This window comes from Helianthus annuus, chromosome 5, assembly GCF_002127325.2.
Source record: "Helianthus annuus cultivar XRQ/B chromosome 5, HanXRQr2.0-SUNRISE, whole genome shotgun sequence".
Lineage (NCBI taxonomy): Eukaryota > Viridiplantae > Streptophyta > Magnoliopsida > Asterales > Asteraceae > Helianthus > Helianthus annuus.
The window spans coordinates 24,900,184-24,923,397 of record NC_035437.2 but is presented as its reverse complement, the minus strand read 5'-3'; the positions used below and the strand labels follow the sequence as shown (position 1 = coordinate 24,923,397).

At 37.0% G+C, this 23,214-nt stretch overlaps 1 protein-coding gene and 1 long non-coding RNA gene across 24 annotated transcripts; one reads left to right on the top strand and one right to left on the bottom strand.

The window, feature by feature from the left end:
- The first annotated feature begins 11,401 nt into the window (after window positions 1–11,401).
- LOC110940193 lies at window positions 11,402–15,677 on the top strand. Of its 23 annotated transcripts, none has more exons than XR_004893177.1 (12): window positions 11,407–11,576; window positions 11,794–11,847; window positions 12,609–12,704; window positions 12,798–13,250; window positions 13,355–13,405; window positions 13,486–13,677; window positions 14,067–14,150; window positions 14,241–14,326; window positions 14,426–14,527; window positions 14,710–14,864; window positions 14,972–15,230; window positions 15,345–15,677. It is a non-coding gene; the product is annotated as an uncharacterized LOC110940193 (long non-coding RNA). The 23 variants fall into 23 exon arrangements; XR_004893175.1 differs by having other exon boundaries at window positions 12,784–13,250; XR_004893172.1 differs by having other exon boundaries at window positions 11,404–11,576; window positions 11,794–12,704.
- Window positions 15,678–18,099: 2,422 nt separating this feature from the next.
- LOC110940191 (kaempferol 3-O-beta-D-galactosyltransferase) lies at window positions 18,100–20,672 on the bottom strand. The gene is made up of 2 exons (XM_022181744.2): window positions 19,996–20,672; window positions 18,100–19,244 (listed from the first exon to the last, which is right to left on the bottom strand). Exons 1-2 carry the CDS (start codon window positions 20,495–20,497, stop codon window positions 18,361–18,363), a joined length of 1,386 nt encoding a protein of 461 aa, XP_022037436.1. The 5' UTR covers window positions 20,498–20,672; the 3' UTR covers window positions 18,100–18,360.
- Between the last annotated feature and the right edge of the window lie 2,542 nt (window positions 20,673–23,214).

Sequence of the window (23,214 nt, the reverse complement as noted above, 5' to 3'; positions counted from 1 at the left end):
TGGAACACTTGAGATCATATCTTTTAGCTTCTGCAATTCCCTGGCCATAGCATGATTGACACCTGTATCCTGCATGAATCCATGGTTAGTAGTAAGATGATTATTTAAAGTGTTACCTCCCATTGAGTTCAAGTTAGTGAATCCATATTGCTGGGATTCGGGGATAACGGAGGGACCAGTGGAAGCAATGGTCCGCATTGGAATGAAGTCCCCTTGATGGACATCTAGACTTCCTGTTTGCAGACTTTTTAGGGATCCTGGCATCTGGAAGGATCCTGGTATCTGGAAGGATCCTGGTATCTGGGATGATCCTGGAACGAAGGAGGATCCTTGAACCTGGGATGATCCTGGAACAAAGGAGGATCCTTGACCCTGGGATGATCCTGGAACAAAGTAGGATCCTTGAAACTGCTGTGTTCCCGGATAGGCTCCTGAATTCATGAAGGATCCCATATGCTGGGGATAGGATCCTGCCGGCTGAAAGTGTGAGCTTGATGCCTGAGTCATTGTTGTCGATCCGAGGTGCAATCCTCTTGATTCTCCCACAATTTGCACGTCTGGAATTCCCGATGGCTGAGAAGTGATCATTGGAGTATCAAAGCTCAAGGATTTGGGCATCAGTGGCGAATGATCCTCTGCCGTTCTCTTTTGTCTTTTGAGATCTCCAATTTCCCTGAGGATCCTATCATTAGTTTCATCCTGCCGCTGCATACGATCCTTCATCTGCAAAATCAAAGTAAATACATCACTAGTACTGGGAATATAGGAATTCATAGCAGAAGGAGATGGAGGTTTAGAGTTAGTAGGAGTTTGTCTCTTCTCAGCATTCTTCTGGGATCCTGCCGGTGGAGGAGGCAGAGTGTTCTGAGACGAGGTGACTGCAGACATTGCCGTGGACATGTTTTTCAATGATGAAGCCATGTAATTCTTTGAAATGATTTTGAACAAAAGGTTTTCTTATGAATGAAGCACCAATTGCCCCACGGTGGGCGCCAAACTGTTTTGGTCAAAAATCACACAAGGATAATGTAACCAAACTTTATGTAAACGGGGTATGATGCTTGGTTAATTATAAAAGTAAAGGATCACTTTTATGAGAAATATGCAAAGACACAATGATTTATACGAGGAAAAAGCCCTTGATCAATGTATGATCTCCGGCATAAAAAACCTCGGGTGATGGCAACTACCGATCACCAACTTCAAATTAAGAAAAATATAGTTATAACTTCGGATGATAATGAGCTGAGTACAAGGATCACTATAGTTTCGAGTGTCTAAGCGTGTGAGAATTGTGTTGTGTGTCCTTCCGAATGAGGAAGAGTGTTATATATACAAGTGTAGGTGACCTATTTTAGGTAAAAAGACTAATAATCAGCTCATTACCCCTTTAGAAATAAAAGTAAATCTAGCCTAAATTATCGCCCTTAAATCATGCCAAGTTTCCATATCCTTCACAACGTCCATCTCCGATTAAGCACATGCCATAGTTGTGAAGACGTGTCCTTTAATTGTGATGCTAAGAGCGGATCCTGCTAGTCATTCCTGTAAAACAACATTAAATTCAACGAAAGCAACTGTTAGCATGAGGATCCTATGATGGTCCGTGATCCTGATCCTGGGAGTCTGCTGAGGATCACTATCTGCCAAAGAAACAAGGATCACTGGTTAGGATCTCATGTGAGGATCATGTATTGTAAAAATCCAGCCCTAACACTTATATCCTCTGGGATCTTCAAAGATGATCCTAGATTGGCCAATGCATCAGCTTCTGTATTTTCCTCCCTTGGTACCTGTGTCAAACTGAAAGAAACAAAGGAGAGTGCCAATTCTTTGACTATCTCTAAATATTTGGTTAGTTTTTCACCTTTCACAGCATAGGATCCATTAAAGTGATTAGTGATCAATAATGAATCTACGTATACTTCAAGATACCTGACCCCCATATGCTTAGCAATTTGCAAACCAGCAATTAAGGCTTCATATTCAGCCTCATTGTTAGTTGCTTGGAACTCACAAGCTATGGAGTGGGGTATTATGTCCCCCTATGGCGATTTTAGTAGTATGCCGAGCCCTGTGCCTTTGACATTTGAGGATCCATCAGTGTGTAGTATCCAAGGATCCTTGGTCTCATCCAGCTGCTGGACCTCCAATTCGGCTTCCTTTTGTAGATCACTACTGAAATCAGCCACAAAGTCTGCTAATGCTTGAGATTTGATGGCTGTTCTAGGCTCATATCTTATATCATAGGCACTAAGCTTTACTGCCCACTTAGCCATCCTTCCGGATATCTCTGGTTTCCTGAGGACATTCTTGATTGGAAAATTAGTTCTAACAACAATAGCATGGGTTTCAAAATAATGTCTTAGCTTAGTAGATGCCATAATTAATGCAAGAATAAGTTTTTCAAGGTGTGAGTACCTGGATTCAGCATCAAGTAAACTCTTACTTACATAATAGACAGGATATTGTGTACCTTCATGATCCTTAACAAGGACTGCACTTACAGCTGTTGAGGATACCGCCAGGTATAAGGATAACACATCTCCTTTTCCGGGTTTCATCAATGCTGGAGTTGAGGACATGTATTCTTTGAGGGCTTGTAAAGCATTCTCATGCTTTTCAGTCCACTCAAATTTCTTGTTCTTTCTTAGGATATCATAGAATTCTTTACATCTTTCTGAGGATTTGGATATGAACCTATTTAGAGCTGCTATCCTGCCTGTTAGCCTTTGCACATCCTTAGCGTTGGCAGGGGATTTGATATTCACCAATGCTTTAATTTGTTCCGGGCTTGCTTCAATGCCCCTCTGAGTTACCATATATCCTAGAAATTTACCTGCTTTAACACCAAAGTGACATTTTGAAGGATTAAGCTTCATGTTATAATTATCAAGGATATCAAATGCTTCCTCCAAGTCCCTTAGGTGATCCTCAGCTTTCTTTGACTTTACTACCATATCATCTATGTACACTTCCATAGTCTGTCCAATTTGATCTTTGAACATCATATTCACCAGCCTTTGATATGTTGCACCTGCATTTCTTAATCCAAAAGGCATGGCAATATAACAACATAAACCGGTTGGGGTCATAAAAGCCGTATCCTCTTGGTCAGATGGCTCCATCTGAATTTGTTGGAATCCAGATGATGCATCCATAAAGGTCAACAGTTCATGCCCCGCCGTTGCATCCACCATGGAGTCAATGTGGGGTAATGGGAAAGGATCCTCGGGACATGCTTTATTCAAATCAGTGAAATCGACACATACCCTCCACTTTCCGTTTTTCTTTTGAACGACAACCACATTGGCTAACCATTTTGGATACTTTACCTCTTTAATCATACCTGCTCGAAGTAATCTTTCTACTTCTTCCTGGATAATGGCATTTCTTTCCGGTGCAAACTTCCTCCTTTTTTGATGGATTGGTTTGATTGACCTGTCAATGCCAAGTTTATGAGTTATAATATCTTTAGATATACCTGTCATATCCTCGTGTTTCCATGCAAAGGTAGACTTTCTTCTTTTGAGGAAGGATACTATGTCTTCTTTCATCTTGCCAAGGATCCCTGATCCGATATAGATTTTTGATTCAGGATCATTAGGATCCAAAAGGATTTCGTCCACATCCTGTTCTCTCGCCTCCAAGACATTCCTTGGAGGATACTGTAATTGCTATTGCTCCCTTGGCTTCGAGGCTGGTTTCATAGATGAGGTATAACAATCCTTAGCCTCCTGCTGATCACTGTCTATCTTGATTATTCCCCATGGGCTAGGGAGCTTTACACATTGATGGTAGGTGGATGGGACAGCTTTCATATCATGTATCCAGGGCCTGCCAAGGATAACATTACAACAAGACAAACAGTCAATAACACAAAATTTTTGATAATTATGTAATCCTTCCACGTAGATCGGGAGTTTGATGTCCCCCAGGGTTTTCTTAGTTTCTCCACTGAATCCCACAAGCACTGAGGATCTTGGAGTGATATCTGATTCTGGGATACCCATCTTCTTCAGAACATCAAGTTGGATAATGTTTACTGAACTCCCTCCATCGATAAGGATCATGCGGACAAAATGGTTAGAAATAAAGAGAGTAATAACTAAACTATCATGATGAGGATCCTGGATATTAATGCGATCATCCTCATCAAAGGTTATGGCTTTTCCTTCCGAGACACTTGATGTTCGAATAGGCCTTTCTCCGTTATCCATTTTAGCTTCCTTTGCATGCCTTTTAGCTGCTGAGAAGGATGTACCACAGATGTCTGATCCTCCAGAAATAAAGTTGATCACTTGTGCATTTGCCGGAGGGGCTGGAGCTTTTTCAGGGATCCTTTCAGGATCCTGAGTCCTTTGCTTTTTTCTTCCCAGCAACTCTTTTAAATGTCCCTTGCTTAGCAGATATCCAATTTCCTTTCTTAATGCGATGCATTCTTCAGTTAAATGCCCGAAATCCTCGTGGTATGCACACCACTTTGACTTGTCTTTAGTTCCGGCTGGTTAGTCGTTTTTTCTGGGCCATCTGGCTTTTTCTCCTAGATTCTGCATGGCAAGGATTAGTTCATGATTATCAACGGAAAAACAATATTCAGAAATCGGAGGATAATCCTCATCATCCTCTTCTTGGTCAACGGCATGCACGTTTTGGTTGTCATTTCTATTGTAGGATTTGAATCTGCTGCTTTTGAAAGAGGATCCTTGCTTTTCTTTTTTTGAGGATCCTACTTGTCTTTCCTGGATCCTTTTGTCATCTTCTAACCGGATGAACCTGAGTGCACGAGTTCTTACTTCATCTAGGTTCCTGCATGGTGTCATAACAAGATCATCATAGAACAATGAATCCCTAAGCAATCCCATTTTGAAGGCCTCAACAGCTGTGGCCATATCCAAGTTGGGAATGTCCAAGGATTCTTTACTAAATTTGGTTATGTAATCCCTTAATGATTCATTATGACCCTGAGTTACCCTATATAAATCACTAGTCAATCTTTCAAATTTTCTACTACAAGAAAATTGGTTATTGAATAAGTTAACTAAATTAGCAAATGAAGTAATGGAGTAAGGGGGAAGACTTAGCAGCCATTTAAGAGCTGATCCAGTAAGAGTGGATCCAAATCCTTTGCATAGGCATGCTTCCTTTAGCTTTTCTGGAATTGGATTGATCTCCATCCTTTCCCTGTATTGTGCTATGTGTTCCTCAGGATCCGTTGTACCATCATACAGCTTCATAGTAGGGATATGGAACCTTTTGGGTATCTCAGCATCACAAATTGGTGGTGCAAAACGAGATACCTTATGGCTTCCATCTACAATTTCCGGGATAGGTTTGACTACCCCTGGAACACTCGATATCATATCCTTTAATTTCTGTAGCTCTCTGGCCATAGTATGATTGATACCTGTATCCTGCATGAATCCATGGTTAGTGGTAAGAGAGTTATTAAAAGTGTTACCTCCCATCGGGTTCAAGTTAGGAACATTGGATGTGAATCCATATTGCTGGGATTCTGGGATGATGGATGGACCAGTGGAAGCAATGGTCTGCATTGGAATAAAATCTCCTTGATGGACATCTGGACTTCCTGTTTGCAAATTCTTCAAGGATCCTGGTATCTGAAGGGATCCTTGAACCTGGGATGATCCTGGAACGAAGGAGGATCCTTGAACCTGGGATGATCCTGGAACAAAGGAGGATCCTTGAACCTGGGATGATCCTGGAACAAAGGAGGATCCTTGAACCTGGGATGATCCTGGAACGAAGGAGGATCTTAAGCTCATGAAGGATCCCATATGCTGGGTGTAGGACCCTGCCGGTTGGAAATATGATCCTGATGCCTGAGTCATTGCTGCTGGGCCGAAATGCACTCCTCTTGATCCACCCATATGTTGAATGTCTGGGGCCTCTGATGGCTGAGAAGTAATCATCGGAGTATCAAAATTCAAAGATCTGGGCATTAGTGGGGAATGATCCTCTGCCGTTTTCTTTTGCCTTTTGAGATCTCCGATTTCCTTGAGGATCCTGTCATTAGTTTCATCCTGCTGCTGCATACGATCCCTCATCTGCAAAATCAAAGTAAATATATCACTAGTACTGGGAACAGAGGAAGTTAGAGCAGAAGATGATGGTTTAGAGGAGATAGGAGTTGGTCTCTTCTCAGCATTTTTCTGAGATCCAGCTGGTGGTGGAGGCAAAGGTGGAATGCCATTAGATGAGTTGACTGCAGACATCGCTGTGGAAGTATTCTTTAGTGATGAAGCCATGCAACACTTCCGGAATGATCACCAACAGAAAAATTTCTTTATGAATGAAGCACCAATTGCCCCACGGTGGGCGCCAAACTGTTTTGGTCAAAAATCACACAAGGATAATGCAACCAAACTCTTATGAAAACGGGGAATGATGCTTGGTTTGAAGAACAAAGTGAAGGATCACTCAAATGTATTATGCACAAGTGACACAAGGATTTGTACGAGGAAAAAGCCCTTGATCAATGATCTCCGGCATAAAAAACCTTGGGTGATGGAAACTACCGATCACCAAACTTCAATATAACAAATAAAGGTTACAACTTTGGATGGTAACGAGCTAAGTACAAGGATCACTATAGTATCGTGTGTCAAAGTGTGTGGGAAATGTGTTGTGTCTTCCGAATGTGGAAGAGAGCTATTTATACAAGTGTGAGTGGCCCTATTTTAGGTAAATAGACTAACTATTAGCTTGTTACCCCTTTAGGAATAAAAGTAAATCTAGCCTAAATTATCGCCCTTAAATTATGCTGAGTTTCCATATCGTCCACAACGTTCATCTCTGATTAAGCATATGCCAAAGTTGTAAAGACGAGTCCCTTGTTTACGTTGCTAAGAGCGGATCCTGCCAGACATCCCTGCAAGATAACATTAAATCCAATGAAAACAACTGTTAGTATGAGGATCCCTGTGATGGTCCGTGATCCTGATCCTGGAACTCTTCTGAGGATCACTATCTGCCAAAGAAATAAGGATCACTGGTTAGGATCATATGTAAGGATCATAGGTCATAAAAATCCAGCCCTAACACTCATAACCTTAGGCTCCGGGTTGCTTTGGCTTGCAGCCAGCTCCTTCTTGAGAGACCGTGGGGATGCAATGTCTTGGAGATCAGCCACATTGAATCTGGAAGCAGACTTTGAGGATTTAGCAGCACATACAAGCACAACACACATATAAGTATTCATATTCTAATTTCATTAAACATTTTCATATGCACATATATGGATACTTACTTGACATGGTGTAGGAAGTGGATGAGATTTCTTCTGGATCCTTTGACCTTGGTGGAAATATTCTGATGGCATGATTAAGCTACAAGAAGGCTTCTATTCTTTCTTTAGTCACATGTGACTCTTGAATGTGTGACAGGGTGATAGCTGCATAGACAGAAGAAAGGATCAGTTACCCTCAATAGAAAAGAAAGATTCTTACCGTTGTCTTAATCTAAGGATCCTATATCCTACCATATGTGTTCCACTTCTTGGGAAGATGACTCCCGTTAGGAATGGAATCTTCTTTGTGCTCTTCTCACAAAGAAGAACTGATTCCTCCAGTTGGTGTCATTCTTGGTGGTCTTAAGGATTGGATGAGGCTGCTAGGGTTTGGATTTGAAGAGATATCGGTGAGAACCATGGCTTACTAGATTGTACAGTTGGCTCAACTCGGACATGCCTATGTCTATACCTTCTTGTTCTACAATGTGCTCAAGTGTGTACAAGACTCTCAACACCATCGGCATAGCTTGGAAGTAGCATAAACCAGTCAGTGTGAAGAAACCCTGTGTGAGAACATGAAAAGGATATGTGAACCCTATTTGAAAAGGGGCTGTAGGGAAGGTGATCCAGGTATCCGATACACAATCGCTCTTTGTTGAAGAGTCGAATGGCCAGGAAAATGGTACCATCTGGGAAGCAGGGGCGTAACTGATCAACTTCAGGATCAGTGAATCGACAAAGCTCCAGATGACTGTTGCTGACATCAGCCTGTAACGGCTATATCCACTTGCAACGGCTAGTCCGCAAATTACTGAAACATGACTATCTAATCGAATTTCAACTAGTCATGTTTGGGGGCAATTGTTAGGGATAGAATTTTATAGCATGTGGATCACGGATCCTCAAGTGTAGCCTGGATCATGGATCCTCAGTTTAGTATGGATCGAGGATCCTCAAGAGATGGTGCTGGAAGGCTAAGGATCCAGGATCCTCTTTATTATTCTGAACTAACAATTGTTTCCATCATCTTTTAGATTGTTTTGCAGGTATATTTGAAGGAGGCAAAAGCTTCATGACCGTTATGGTGATCGTGGGGGAGGCTAGCACAAGACCGTTATGGTGATCGTGAGGGAGGCTAGCACATAATTCGGATAGTTTGTTAGCTAGATTTTTTCTATTTTTGAATGGGATAACAAGCTTTATTTAGTAACTTAGTTACATACATTCACACAACTCAAACTCTCTGCAAACTCTTGGCGATTACACACACTAACACATTAGCAATCATTGTACCAAGCTTGTTATCATCCAAAGTTGTAAACTTTATTTATTCAATATAGTTGATAGTGATAGTTTTCACTATCCGAGGTTTTTTATGTCAGAGATCATTCATTCATCAAGGGCTTTTTCCTCGTATAAATCCTTGTGTTCATCATTCATTCCATACATTTCTTGTTTACACATTTGTTTAATTAACCAAGCATCTAACCTCACAAAAATCAGATTTGGTTACATCATCCTTGTGTGATTTTTGACCAAAACACTAAGTATGTAAGATTGTTGAGAAGAAACCCCACAAAAATCAGATTCATCTTATTAGAATAAAAAACAAATATAATAAAACCAAATAAATATACCTTTCTTTGGATTGATTGGATTAATTTGTTAGAAGAAGATGATAAAAAACAGATTTGTTTAGGGTTTTTCTTGAAACAGTAGAAGTTACAGGAAAAAAAAATGAGTTGCCAATTCTTGAGAAAGAGATAAAAAATGAGTACATAAATATTTTCTAGAAATAAAACTTCACAAGAGAAGAACCCTCCAAAACCACACCAACAATAGTCTAATCACATGACGCGTGTCCGAAATCCATCTCATTTATTATATTATATTATATAGATTTGATAAGGATTTTAATTCTCAAAATGTTGTTAAAGTTTAATTAACATACCTTTTCGTCAACCAAAACACTATTTCATTTTTTAAAATTCATACATATATATATATATATATGGTCAGGATTTAGGGAAAACGGTGAAAAGTGTGAGAACGGTGAAAACGCTTATGGATCATCAGATCAAAACAATTTATGGCTAAGATTGCACGGTGGCGTTTTTGTAAATAACATAAACTTTTTAAAGTGGACGCACTTCAATAAGGGCAAAAAGGTAAATGTTCTTCTACAAAACATATCAAAAGTGACCGAAACATATATACTTCCAAGAGAAACCTCCTTAATTCCTACGGAAAACGTGAAAACCCTAGAAAACGCAAAACAACAAATATTATGGCGTCAAAAGGTCAAACTAGATCCAGAGGCAAAAAAAATAGTGAGTTAACTTCGATTTACATTGTGCTAGTTTTATGATGTTTTTATCGTTCTAATTTAAAAATAAATTTGCAGTTTCTATGGGTGTGGAAGAGGAAGGGCCATCTGCTCCAAAACGCAAAAAAACCACCAAGCAACGAAAGAAGACAACAAGAAAACATGGTACAAATTGTTACTTTTTATGATGTTTGTTTGTAAAACTCCATACATCATGTAATATACTTTGATAATTTGTTACTAAATGCCAAAACATGTATCGTTTGTTTAATATTGTTTAAATGTCTGAGAACGCAATTTTACGTATATCATTTGTGTTATTAAACGCCATGTATCATCTGTGATTGTCTTATTGAACAACGTATATAATTTATGTGTGTTATTAAATGCCAAAACATGTATCATTTGATAGATTTGTTACTAAACGCCAAAACATGTATCATTTGTGTTATTAAACGCCATGTATCGTCTGTGATTGTCTTATTGAACGACATATATCATTTGTGTGTGTTGTTAAATGCCATGTATCATTTGTGTTATTAAACGCCATAAAATAAAATGGCATATCTGTTGAATATAGATAAAATGCCATTGAAACATAAACGCCATTAAAAAATTACTTTGAAAAAAAACAGCATTGAAACAGACATAAAGATCAAAACGCCATTTCTATTGGAATTTTGTTTAGAACGGAATCATAACGCCATTATTTAGGGGAACGCGAACAATGACAATCGTACCCGTGCATATCATTTAGCGCGCTATACCACGTGGTCGGCCAGGATCCGTTCTCACCGTTTTCACACTTTTCAACGTTTTCTCCTGATCCCGTTTCTCTCTCTCTCTCTCTCTCTCTCTCTCTATATATATATATATATATATATATATATATATATATATATATATATATGGTAAGGTTCATGCGAGAACCACCTTTATTGCGAGAACCGCGAGAACAATGTGAACACAACCTAAAATAGCTAAAAAAAACCTAAAGAAACATAACCCCCCCCCCAACAAAAAAAAAACTAATCCCCCCCCCCAAGCTAAATGCTAAAAACTAACCCCCCCCCAAAAAAACCTAACCCCCCACCCCCCCAAAAAAAAAATTCCTAAACTCCCCTCTACCAACCCCCCCAAAAACCTAACCCCCCCCCCCCAACCTAAACCCCCCACCCCGAAGCTAAAATGCTAAAAACTAAACCTAAAAAAATCAAAAAACACACAAAAAAATTTGTGTGTTTTTTAGCTATTTTTTGGTATTTTTGGTTGTGTTCACATTGGTTCTCGCGGTTCTCGCAATATATATATATATATATATATATATATATATATATATATATATATATATATATATATATATATATAATTGAGTTTTACATAACTTTAATATTCGAATCCGTGAGTATTCACAGGTGATAATCTAGTGTTATGTATAACTGTCATCATCGAATTATGCCAATCTATACTTTTTATAAAAGTGCAATGACACTGACATAAGAAAAGCTAACGTGGCAGCCATCGAGGCTAGCCAACAATGCCTTTCTATGTCATTATTGCATCATAAAGCTTAACATAAAATCTTTTAAAATACATTTTATCAATACAAAATTCAAACCTCTGGCCATATTCAAAATTCAAAACCTCTGCTCACATTCAAAATTCAAAATTCTGGCTCAAGATTCAAAATTCAAACCATATACATATATAGCATACATGATTATTGGTAACCTCTTCAATCAATTACTCTCTCTCTCTCTCTCTCTCTCTCTCTCTCTCTCTCTCTCTCTATATATATATATATATATATATATATATATATTCACTCACCACTTTCTCTCTCCAATATCTCCGAGATAAGAAGCAGCCAAGTGAGCAGACACGATAGGAATGATGATTTGTACTAAGTGCATCGGTTCTGAACGGTACAATTCCATCGGCGGACAACATCCTCCTCCGCCGCCGTGCTCCGCCATCGGTTACAGTTGATTCCGGCAGGTATAAGCTCTTAGAAATTAGGGATTTAGCATTAAAAATTGTTCATTCTTACTGTATATGTAATTTTACATACGTATGACTCGAAATCTCTCTTTGGTGCCCTTTTGACTGGATTTATTCTGATTTAGGCTATGATGATTCTAAGCCTAATAAATTTTGAAGATTAAAGGCTGTTATCGGTGTGATTTGGGTTATTGCATCATTTTTTATTGTTCAGGTGCGAAGAAGGATGGAGGTAGTCGACTATTAGGTCCAAATCGGGAACAATCAGGTTAGTTTTTAGTCTATTTCGGTTCAGTAGCAATGATTCTTGATTAAGATTGAAACATGCATCTTTTTGAGGTTGTTTAACGAAATTATTTTTACCGATTTAAGGGTTGTATCTGGGTCTGACTAACTAATTCCAGCAAAAATCAAGGTTTGATTCTGATACATGCAGATTTGGGGACTAGAGTTTTAGTGTTTGTTTCAGGTTTAGAAGTGATTTGGTTATTACTGGGGTATATAGTTATAGTTACTTGGATTTGAATGATTCGGTTTATCAAACCAAAAGATTAATATGTAGAAGTGTGGAACTGCATGTTGAATGTCTGTCTTTTGCCAAAGGATTATGCTCATAGTTTTTTTCTACCAAATTATTATTAATTATACAACCCCTTTTGGAATTTGTGGAATTCATGGTTTTTACATTTCTTCATGGCTGGTGATCCACTTTATGTTACTTTATGCCTAAAGGCGGAAGCTGCAAATGGAATATTTACAGAAAATGGGTAACACACCTTATCCAATGTTCTAAAAAGTTTTATTTGTACTTAAGGGTGAGACATCAATAATCTTGGTTTATTGATCATAACTAATTGAGTGTTTTTTATAGTTTTAGAATTGTAAAGGTTGTTTGATTCATTAAGCATAATTAATTTAGTTTTAGCGTTATAAAGTGACTTGGTTTGTTGGGCATAATTAACTAAGTTCTTAATATTTGGAATCTGAATGCATGTAGTAATTGCTTTTTATTTTGTTATTTTTTTTAAGGTATTACATGCCTACAAATCCTGTTCGTGGACCATGGGTATTGCTTGCATGCTCATCAATTAGTTTTTGCCATCAACTGACAAATGACATATTCTTGTAATTATATGCTCAAATTGTTACATTTATATTTATTTGTCATGTTTTCTAATCAAGTTTCTGCTTTTTTTTTTAATAGACTTATTTGTTCAGGTGCTACCATTATTTTGACATTTAGTTGCATCTAAAAGTGCAAAAAGAAAAGATCATATCGGCAGCAAATAAGTGAACACAAGCTCTAGAGATAGGCGGTTATTCACTTGGGTAGTGTAATGGATTAGAGCCAACACTTTATGGCTTTATGCCATAATGGGTCAGAGTGAGTTCGTTTGGGTTGACCACAAACATTTTTTTCTCTTGAATTTTGTAAAAAAAAAATTAATGTTTGAAATAATATTACTAAAATGTATAATTAAATACTAATCTGTACATTATATAAAGCCACCTTAGAGATAGTAAAAATATACACTCAGGGTCACCTTCAGCCCATTCAACACATTTGGTCCATTGTGCAAAGGAAGAAGAACTGAATGCAGTAATTGAAGAACTAGGAACAAATTACTCGGTTTCACAAGAGAAATTCATGAAAGAAGAAACCGAAAACTGGTATGATTCGAATCTAGACTAAGAATTGGTTATTGGTTGTTTTGATTTCTGGTGGTTGGTATGATAGGTTGTAGTTGAAACATTAACAATGGAAAAGAATGCAGGTTGTAGTTGAAACACTGGCAATGGAAAAGAATGCTATAATGACTGCAAAAGTAAAATTCTAATCTACCCTTATCTGTTGCTTTTGAGTTGGCTGGTTTTCTCAAAACATGTCTGCTTTTGTTGTGTCCAGACACGCCAACTCATTTTACAGTCCATTTCGAGAAGCTTTAGACTCGAATCCCTGTTTTGGAGACAAGAAAACGTATGTAACTGTTGATGAATGGTGATAATAAGACGAAAGAGAGGTTGAGTGAGAGTGGTGGCGATGTACTGAAGAAGAAGTTGAAACCTCTGTTTATTGTGAAACATCTATTTGGCAAAGGTATGTTTTATGTTTTGAAAGCTCTGTTTGTTGTGAACAGATGTTAGAAAATAAAACAGTGGTTGATACATCTGTTGGCTTTGGTCAACAGATGGATGAAAACAGATGTTTGAAACCATTGTTGGGTTAAAACAGCGTTTTGTGGAGAAAATAGTGGTTGAAACCACTCTTAGGTTAAAACAGTGTTTTGTGGAGAAAACAGATGTTTGAAACCACTGATGGGTTAAAATGGTAGTTTGACTTTGGTCATACAAACTTTTAAACCACTAAAAAAGTGGTTTATCTTTTAAACAGAGTTTTCTTTTTGGTCATTTTTGAACAATCCTTGTAATGACTTTAAACAACATTTTGGAATTTTTAAAAACAACATATTAATGTATTTGGTAAAGGCACACTTGGTGATGGTATTGAGTATTGGAAGGGCTTCTAACAGAGTTTACGACCTACACAAATGGGATTATCACTGAACATTGGTATTTGTTTCTCAACTGTTCTATTTTTAGTTTTGTGTTCATTTTATAGAATGTTAATCTGATTAATTATTTTTAATATTTTGTTTGTAGACATGTCAGCTCGGGCTTTCTATGAAAACAAGTTGGTATCTGAGTTTGTTAAAGAATTTCTCAACAAGGATCAAGAACGTATCAAGGTATACCCTTCTACTGAGCCATATGTTAATATCATGTGTGTATATTTTGAAAGATTGGAACAAGCTCATAGTTTCTTTTATGGGGATTGTAACTTTCAGGGAAGAGAGCTCTTCAAGGAGTTAGGGTTGAAGTTCACCATGGGGATTCTGTGAGGCGCTACAAGTGTCAAGACTTGACAGTCAACCAGTTAACCAACTAACGTGAGTTGTAAAAATCATTTTGCTACTTTGATAATTTATGTAGGCCATTCATTCTGCAAATATGAACTTGGTAAGCATTGTTTAAATTTTTTATCTATGTAGGCCATTCATTCTCCAATCTACTTGTGCTTTATGATTATATGCTCCTTATCTTTGACTAATTCTTTTTCTTAATTTGTTAGTTTCGTGGATGACACTGGAGCTACAATTTCTGTTGTTCAGTACTTCCGAGCAAGTACAACACCACTCTTCGATGGTGATTTTTTTCAAATTGGAAGGATGCATGGTTTCCGGTAGTCGGCACGTTACAACGGTGATTTTTTCTCCGGCGTCTCAGGTAAATCGATGACCTTTGTTTTCTCTTGGAGTTGTAAGGTCATGTTCACTGGAGTGGCTTTTGTGTAGTTTTTTTTACATGTATCCTTCCGATTACGTGTCTCATAGCAGGGCATATACACCCAAACAAAGAGTGCGCGTGAGAGATAAAAGAAACGCGAGAGCAGCCAAAGAGAATGTTTTGAAAGGTATTCGCTAAGAAGTAGTTACAAAGAGAACAAGAAGCCACCATTGGCAATGAGCTTTGAAAGATCATCAGTGGAAACGAAGACTGCAGTGAGAAGGACTGCAAGAAAAGGGTACTGAAAACGGATAGTTGAGTTACTAGCTTCCTTATCATTTTGGTTTTGGAATTATGGTACTGATGGTAGGTATAACAACCCTCCTAGAAAATTATTAGAACACCCCTTTACGCCCTAAAATACACCAAAATGCGGAGTTCCTGCATGATCAAATAAACGTTTTGATTTCTCTTTTTCAGGAAAAGGAAGGTTTGCTAGCTTTCCCTATGGGAAAGATTGATCAGACTCACATGTGGAAAGTAGGTGAACAAGATGCTAATTCACAAAGTGAGTCTAGTGCCCACTGATTTGGGTTGCTGGTCATGGACAACAAGATGCTTTAAAACTTTTACTAAAACACAAGGCTGATGTAAAGCTTCAATGAAGACTGTTTCTTTTGTTTTTGATTTATTTTATGTTTTTTTTTAATTTTGATTTGTTGCATAGATACTCTCTCCATTGAACAACTGTTTCTTTATAATCTATTTTCAATTAGTGTTGTAAAAAATGTATAGTAATTCGTTCTTTAATAATATGTTGTATGTAAAATTTCAAAACACTATCCGTGTTTGCACTCGGGTTTTACTACTAGTAAAGAATAATATACTAAAACGTATATTTCTACCTCGAATTTAAAATATAAATATAATAGCAGCAAGGACGAAAGGTAATCAACTTACTTTTTCAATTGTTGGTGATAAATTGTTTTGATCTACATCTTAGTCATTAACAACATTGAAATATTGAATTGCTTTATTTGTATGAAACATTTAGTGTGAAATTTCATTGATGAGTAACGTTTCTAACATGGTGAGTTATGTGACTATCCTAACTTTCATGTGATGAGACTATTCCTTATTCATATGTTTTAACTAAAAATACTTAGTTTGTCATGACTAGTCATTGTTATACTTATTTATGTAGACTAAATATAATACCTACTAGACAAGTTTTCTCGTTATATTAATCAAACTAATATGACCTTTTAAAAAAAAAAATATAATACCATTTTAAATTGTTGGTGATAAAGTTGTTTTGATCTACATCTTAGTTATTAACAACATTGAATTGATTTATTTGTATGCGAAAGAAGAAAAACATCTAGTGTGAAATAACATTGATACCTTTTTAACTTGGTGAGTCATGTGACTAACCTAACTTGCATGTGATGAGACCATTCCTTATTGATGTGTCTTAACTAAAAATGCAAAAAAATATCTAGTGAGAAATAACATTGATGAGTAACGTTTCTAACCTGGTGAGTCATGTGACTAACATAACTTGCATGTGATGAGACCATTACTTATTCATGTTTCTAACTGAAAATGCTTAGTTTGTCACGACTAGTCATTGTTATACTTCGTTTTGTAGACTAAAGATTACTTTGTCATGACTAGTCATTATTATACTTGTTTATGTAGAACTCTTAGTAGGCCCTTAATGGTTTAGACCCTTAATGGTTTAGATCACTTACTGGTTAAGCATTTAATGATTTAAACTATTTGTTTCACGAGTAGATGTCTGAATGGTTCAAACATTTGCCTCTGAATGGTTAAGCATTCTACTGAGTCTGAATGGTTAAGACCTCTAATCTGAATTGGTCAGACATTTGCCTCTACACGGTTAAACATTATATTAGCTCTTAATGATTTAGATCTCTTACTGGTTTAATACTTAAAGATTTCTTATTTCATTATTTAATCAAGTTGTCAATCAGCCTTTAAATACAATACCATTTTAAATTTTAGTATTATATTTATTGTTACCCAATTCCTTTCCAATAAAAAAAGGTATGAGTTTCCTTACCATTTTAAATTTTAGTATTATATTTCTTTATTGATATAATCAATATAAATCACATATTGTTACCCAATTCCTTTCCAATAAAAAAAGGCAAGAGTTTCCTTACTAATTATTTTTTAAAACAACAAACTTTTATTAAAAAAAGACACCCAAATAACAAGAGACTACTCAAAGACGACCAGAAAATTACATACTAAGAAGCGGAGTTTTATGCCACTCGATCCGGTTAACGTTAAACTTACTATTACGACTAGAAAACCACACAAACACAGAGCAACAATCGAGTCAAAAATACTTTCTTGCTTGACTTCTTGACGCCCAAAAACTGTTTCATTCTGAGCTCTCCAAATGGACCACCAAACTGTAAAAAGAATAGCCTCAATCACCTACCTCTTCTTTTTACTGAACGTGCTCGCATCCAACCAAATGAAGGATCATCTTTGGAGATTAAGAGGGTGTTTGGGGTTGAGTTTTGAAAATAAATTATGCGTTTTGAATAATCAGAATCAGATAATTAACTATAACAAAACGTGATGTTGAAAGATAGTGTTTGAATTTGATTATGTTGCTTGAAATCACAATAATCAGACAATCAACTATTTGAGTGTTTGACAAATATATATTTAAAAAAAATAAACAAGTGAAAATCCTTTTCTAAACGCAAATAATCAATTTTTGGAAAACTGCGTTTTGTTGTAGTAGGGGGGAGCTGCTTTTGGAAAACTGCGTTTTGTAACTTTCTAAACACAAATAATCAATTTTTTAATTTTTTTACCCAGACACTCAAAACTGATTATTTATGATTTCAAAACTCAATAATCTAAAAATCTCCTTTAAAACTCAACCCCAAACACCCTCTTAGTATCCGGAAAATTAAGATTCAACCAAGGCCGAATAGCAAACCGCATCTTCATAGCGTCAAAACATTTACCAAAATTATAATCCACCGATTCAACCTTTTGCTTACATGTGACTAAGTAGCTCACTTATAATCATTCAAACAATGCTTTTTTTTTCAACTTATGAATTATATTGGTTTAAAGAGTGTTTAAAACAATATTTTCGATCCTTTATAACTTTAATATAAGATATAAACAATGTTATATAAATATAACTAATAATTTCTTAAAATATAAAATTTGATAATATAGATGATGCCAAACAAAATCATATCAATTGATAATTTGATATACATGCCATTTAACATAATATTCCGATTCTATCATGATCCATATAATAAGAACAATAAATACCAAATAGTTATTCAGTTAACACTCAAATCATTTAACCGATCATCATCAAAAATAGATAAGAGGGTAGCACCAGTGTGAACATCCTTGATGTGATTTATTAAGTTTGTAGGATGGAGTACGATAAAAGTATATTGGGCGGGGTACATTTAGCCAAACCTGTTTAGAGGGTGGCACCGGTGACCACACCCACCAAAGTGTTGAAATTTTGAATAGAACTCCCGTTTGGTCCAACAGCCTTATGAGCATGATCTTTCAGTGCTCCAATTCTTTCTTTCCGCCCTTTAGATGATGCATCGGCTGATAAAACTTGCTCTAAAGCATGACAAGTTCCAAGTTTCGTAAAATTCCCACCTTCGATTCGCACCCCAATCCCCCAAACTCTCTCAACCATCCAAGTATTTATCGGTTGGTCCCCTATGAACGGCCTACATATCATTGGAACACCAGCTCCTATACTCTCCAACACTGAGTTCCATCCGCTGTGTGTTACAAACACCCCTATTGCAACATGTTCCAAAACTTGTACTTGTGGCGCCCAGGGTACAATTTTTCCCAATCCATTTGCGGTTGTTGTCTCTAAGAACCCTAACGGAAAATGCCTCTCTGAATCCTTGTTTATCGACCAAAGAAATGGGGTTTTGGTCGCTTCGAGTGCTTCAGCCAACGCAACTAGCTCGTGGGGCGGAGGAGAAAATTTTGTGCCAAAAGAAATGTATGCAACTGATCCTGGCTTTTGATTATCTAACCATGTAATGCAAGAAAACTCATCTTGTTTTGATGGTGAGGATACAAGATTAAATGGACCAATGTTGAGGAAGTTGTTGCACATTGAAGAGAGGTTTTTAGTGAGTCCCGGGTCTAGTTCTTGGAAAGAGTTAATGAGAACGGCGGTTGCTTTGGTTAAGGTTCTTCCCATTCTATGTGGCATGGTTGCAAAAGGTGAGTCAAGGTCTCCCAAGATGACTCCACTCGGTAAGTCACCTAGTCGAATCGATGTGAATCCAGGGATCAAGTCGACGATTTCATCATTAAGCCCTGCTGAACCTGCAAATGCAGATGTACTCAATACAAAACAAAGCGGTACCACCACCTAGGGGTGTTCAAGTTCTGGAATTTTGGATATTCAAAAATTTCGGATAGTGGATTTAAATATTTTTATTAAAAGTTATTTATGTATTATTTAGTAATTAAAAAATATTCAAATATTTTTATTAAAATTATTTCGGATATCTGACATATCCGAAATTTATAATTAATTTATATTATTTAATAAATTTTAAAAAATATTTTGGATGTCTGAAATATCCAAATTTTTGAAAAGCCCAATCCAAATCCGAACATGTCAGATATCCAAATTTTGGATATTTCGGATAATTCGGATTCGGATTTATTTTAACACCCCTGGTATCACCGATTTGTAGATAATCCATCACTAAACACGCCTACCGATGAAAATCTTGCGTTAATTACCCGTCAGATATACATAGCCATGGTAATCTCATTTGCCACGGATTATTGACGGATATATGTTAAAAAAATCACGGTTTTATATGGTCACATTCTTTCGGAATCAAATTTACATTGATGACCGCATAAAATGCCTGTACCTACTTCATTGATGATTTAATGGGATAGTATGGTAAGCTGTTATGTAACCACTTTCTGTATCACACTTAAAACAAATGTTACAGAAGTATTAAGCGGTTTTCACAGTTTTCAAGATAATTCTTGGTTCTGAAATAAACATATTGGAAATGGGTATAATGGTACATGTATAGTCTATATGATAGTTTACCTTTTAGCTCAGCATATTTTTCTCTAATGAGATCAGTATAGATATGTGCCGAAAGAGAACAAGCTCCGGCAGTCCAGAGCGCCACCCAAGGAACCTTCAACTCCTCGGCCAAATCAGCCGAGAACCACAAAAAAGCATCCACCACTAGACAATTAATTTTCATCCCAACATCCTTCTCGGCCACTTGAACACCCCTCTTGAACTCCTTCTCGGCCACAGCCAAAAAATAGTTAATATCCTCATGAAGCTTCCCTGGCAAAACGTATCCCTCCGGTAGCCCGTCCGATACATCATACCGCAATATGTTATCACAACCGCGCTCAGAAAACAAACCGCGGTTAGTTCTTTCAGTGCTGAAGAAGGAGAAAACCACCGTGGGTGTGGCCGCAGCTAGTCTCTGGACCAGGGTGAGGAGGAGTTGAGGGTGTGAGGCAAAAGGGAATGCGAAAACCGCAACATGTCGGTTGCGTACGCCGCCGTTGCCGTTGCTGATGGTCTCCATTTGGAGGGTATTATTTGGGAGGAAAACGGGCGGTTGCTGAGTCGTAGGAATGTGGTTGATATTTAAGTAAACGGTTGTGGGAGGTGTACACTAAATACTGGTTGGTATGCATGCGCGATTGAGCTTGAAAAATAGGTGTAGGTGTAGGGCGACACTCATGTGTCATGATCAATCAAATTGAATGTTTGAAATTTTTTTTTTTTTAAACGGCAAATTGAATGTTTGAATTAAAATGGTACGGTTGGCTATTTAGGAGCCGTAAATCATATTTGTAGAAGGTGCGGATGAACTTATAACACGTCAAGTGTTGGAAAAAGGTTAACTTTTTCAACCAAATCATTATGAAACACCACTAAATTCTTTTTATGAACAATGGAATGGAATGGAATAATAGATTTTAATAATCTTAGGGTGTACGGGGCGTTCTCGGGGAGTGGTTTCGGTGATGGGTTTCCCCGATCGGGAACACCGCCGCCATCACTGCGGGGTCCCGAATCAGGGTGTGAATTGGGTGTGGGTTCACCGCGTGAAGATGGCACAACTTTCGAGGGAGACCGTTGACAAACTTTCGAAACTAACTTTCGAAACCATCTTTCGAAGATGGCACAACTTTCGAAACCATCTTTCGAAGATGGCACAACTTTCGAAACCAACTCCCCTAATAGGGGAGTGCCGCCATCAAAAAGGGGTATTAGGGGAGTGTTAGAGGGGAGTTGACGTGGCTTATTCTGGTTGGTTACGTGTAAGAGGGGGGGACTCACCTATTAGGTGAGCACCCCTTACACCCTTACTATTGTCTATTGATCCTCAACGGTTTCAACTTTAAAAATTTTCACTGACGGTCCCATCTTTTTACATATTGGCCTTAAATGGACCCTGACTAACAGAACCCTAACGTCGTTAGGCTCCGGTCGCCGGAAAAACATTTTTGGTCGGAAAAAGGTTCTTAAAGGTATGATCTATGGTTACAAACAAGTTTGGGATGAAAAATTTGAGTTTTCCGGCTAAAAAGTTGAGTTTTCCGGCCAAAATAAGTTTTTCCGGCGACCTTAATAGTTGAGGTTATTTTTACTAGAAAATGATCCTAAAAGTGCGTAATAAGGTTACAAAAAGGTTTGAGACGAAATGATTGAGTTTTCTGGCCAAAATGGAGTTTTCCGGCCAAAAATGTTTTCCCGGTGACCGGAGACTAACGACGTTAGCGTTTTGTTAGTCTGGGTCCATTGAAGACCAATATGTGAAAATATGGAACCGCTAGTGGTAATTTTTGAAGTTGGGACCGTTGCCGGCCAATGGACAATAGTTGGGATTATTAAAATCCATTATTCTTAATGGAATTAAGGTTGGATGTGTGGTTTAAAGCCCGTAGGGGCTTTATAATGCCACGTCAGAGTCATAGCAGCGCCATGTCACATAGGGGGACTTTAAAGTCTTTCCTTTAACTTGCATGCAATGTTTTAAAATCCCTTTAAAGCTCTCTATTCAACAAAATACAAAAAACAAAATAAAGAGAAAAAAATTGATTGACTGAAAACAATGGATCCAACCTGCAGTTGCTATTAGCACTCGTTACTGGGCTGACAGAGGATCGATTTCGCCCCCCTTTTGACGAGCAGGAAATGGGTAAAAGGGGCTAAGGGACGCTAACGAGGCTGAGGTGGCCAGGGGTGGTATACCACACCCATGGCCTAATAGCCAATAAAGGAAGAAAATTACACAGAAGTGTTTTAACAAAGTGTGTAATACTTTTTTAGTTTTTTATTCTTTTAAGGTCAATCTATTTTAATTAATACTAATAAGGTTTTTTAACTATGTGAATTCTTTAATAATATATGTATATTAAGTAATCTTAAAGGATCATATGAATCATAGTTACTTTTTAGTGATCAATTTTTTTTACGATTTGACTTAAAATGAGCAGTTATGAAATTTGGTTATTATTTGGTGGGTTTCTTTATTCACTTCTACTTCAACTTAATTTGAAAAGAAAATTCATTAAATAAATTACATTATAAAAAAGTTACAATATTATTAGTTTAAATTTTCACTTAAATAAAACAATACAACTCGATCGTGAATAAGTTTTTAGACAAGTTAACTCTGATTATATAACCTTGCATATAAATGACTTTGACCCAATCACCATTTATACGTGGGTGATGCAGAATTTGGTAGTTGATGCATCACAAGATACATCCCAAACGGTTCACAAGTTACATCGTATTTTGCGATGTCCTGAAAGGTATATTTAAGGGAAAAATTAAGTACGGTATCAAACCTAAATGTGCACCAAAAAGAGGAGAACCCACAGCTACACTAAAAAGAGGACACACAAAAGTTTTTAATGAAATATCTTTGAAAAAACAAATAGTCTGCAAACCTAAATGTCTGCGCGTGGTCTGCGCGACATAGACATAAGAGGCCAGAAAGTTCTTCTCTGAAAAAACAAACAACCCCTCAATCTACATCCTCTTAACAATTCGTATTTGCAACTTCCAACAATTAATTCATAACTTCAAAGAGGTTGATGAATAGTAAAAAGATCGAACAATTGTTAAAGAACTTTATTGTAAGAATTGTTGATATGAATAATAGTAAAAAAAATAATAATATCAAAATAATTTTTGTTAATTTTTTCATGAAGTATGTTTTAGGTTTTAACCTTTTGTAGTTCCTTATAAATATTTAAATTTTGAACTTTATTTTTTTTTATTATT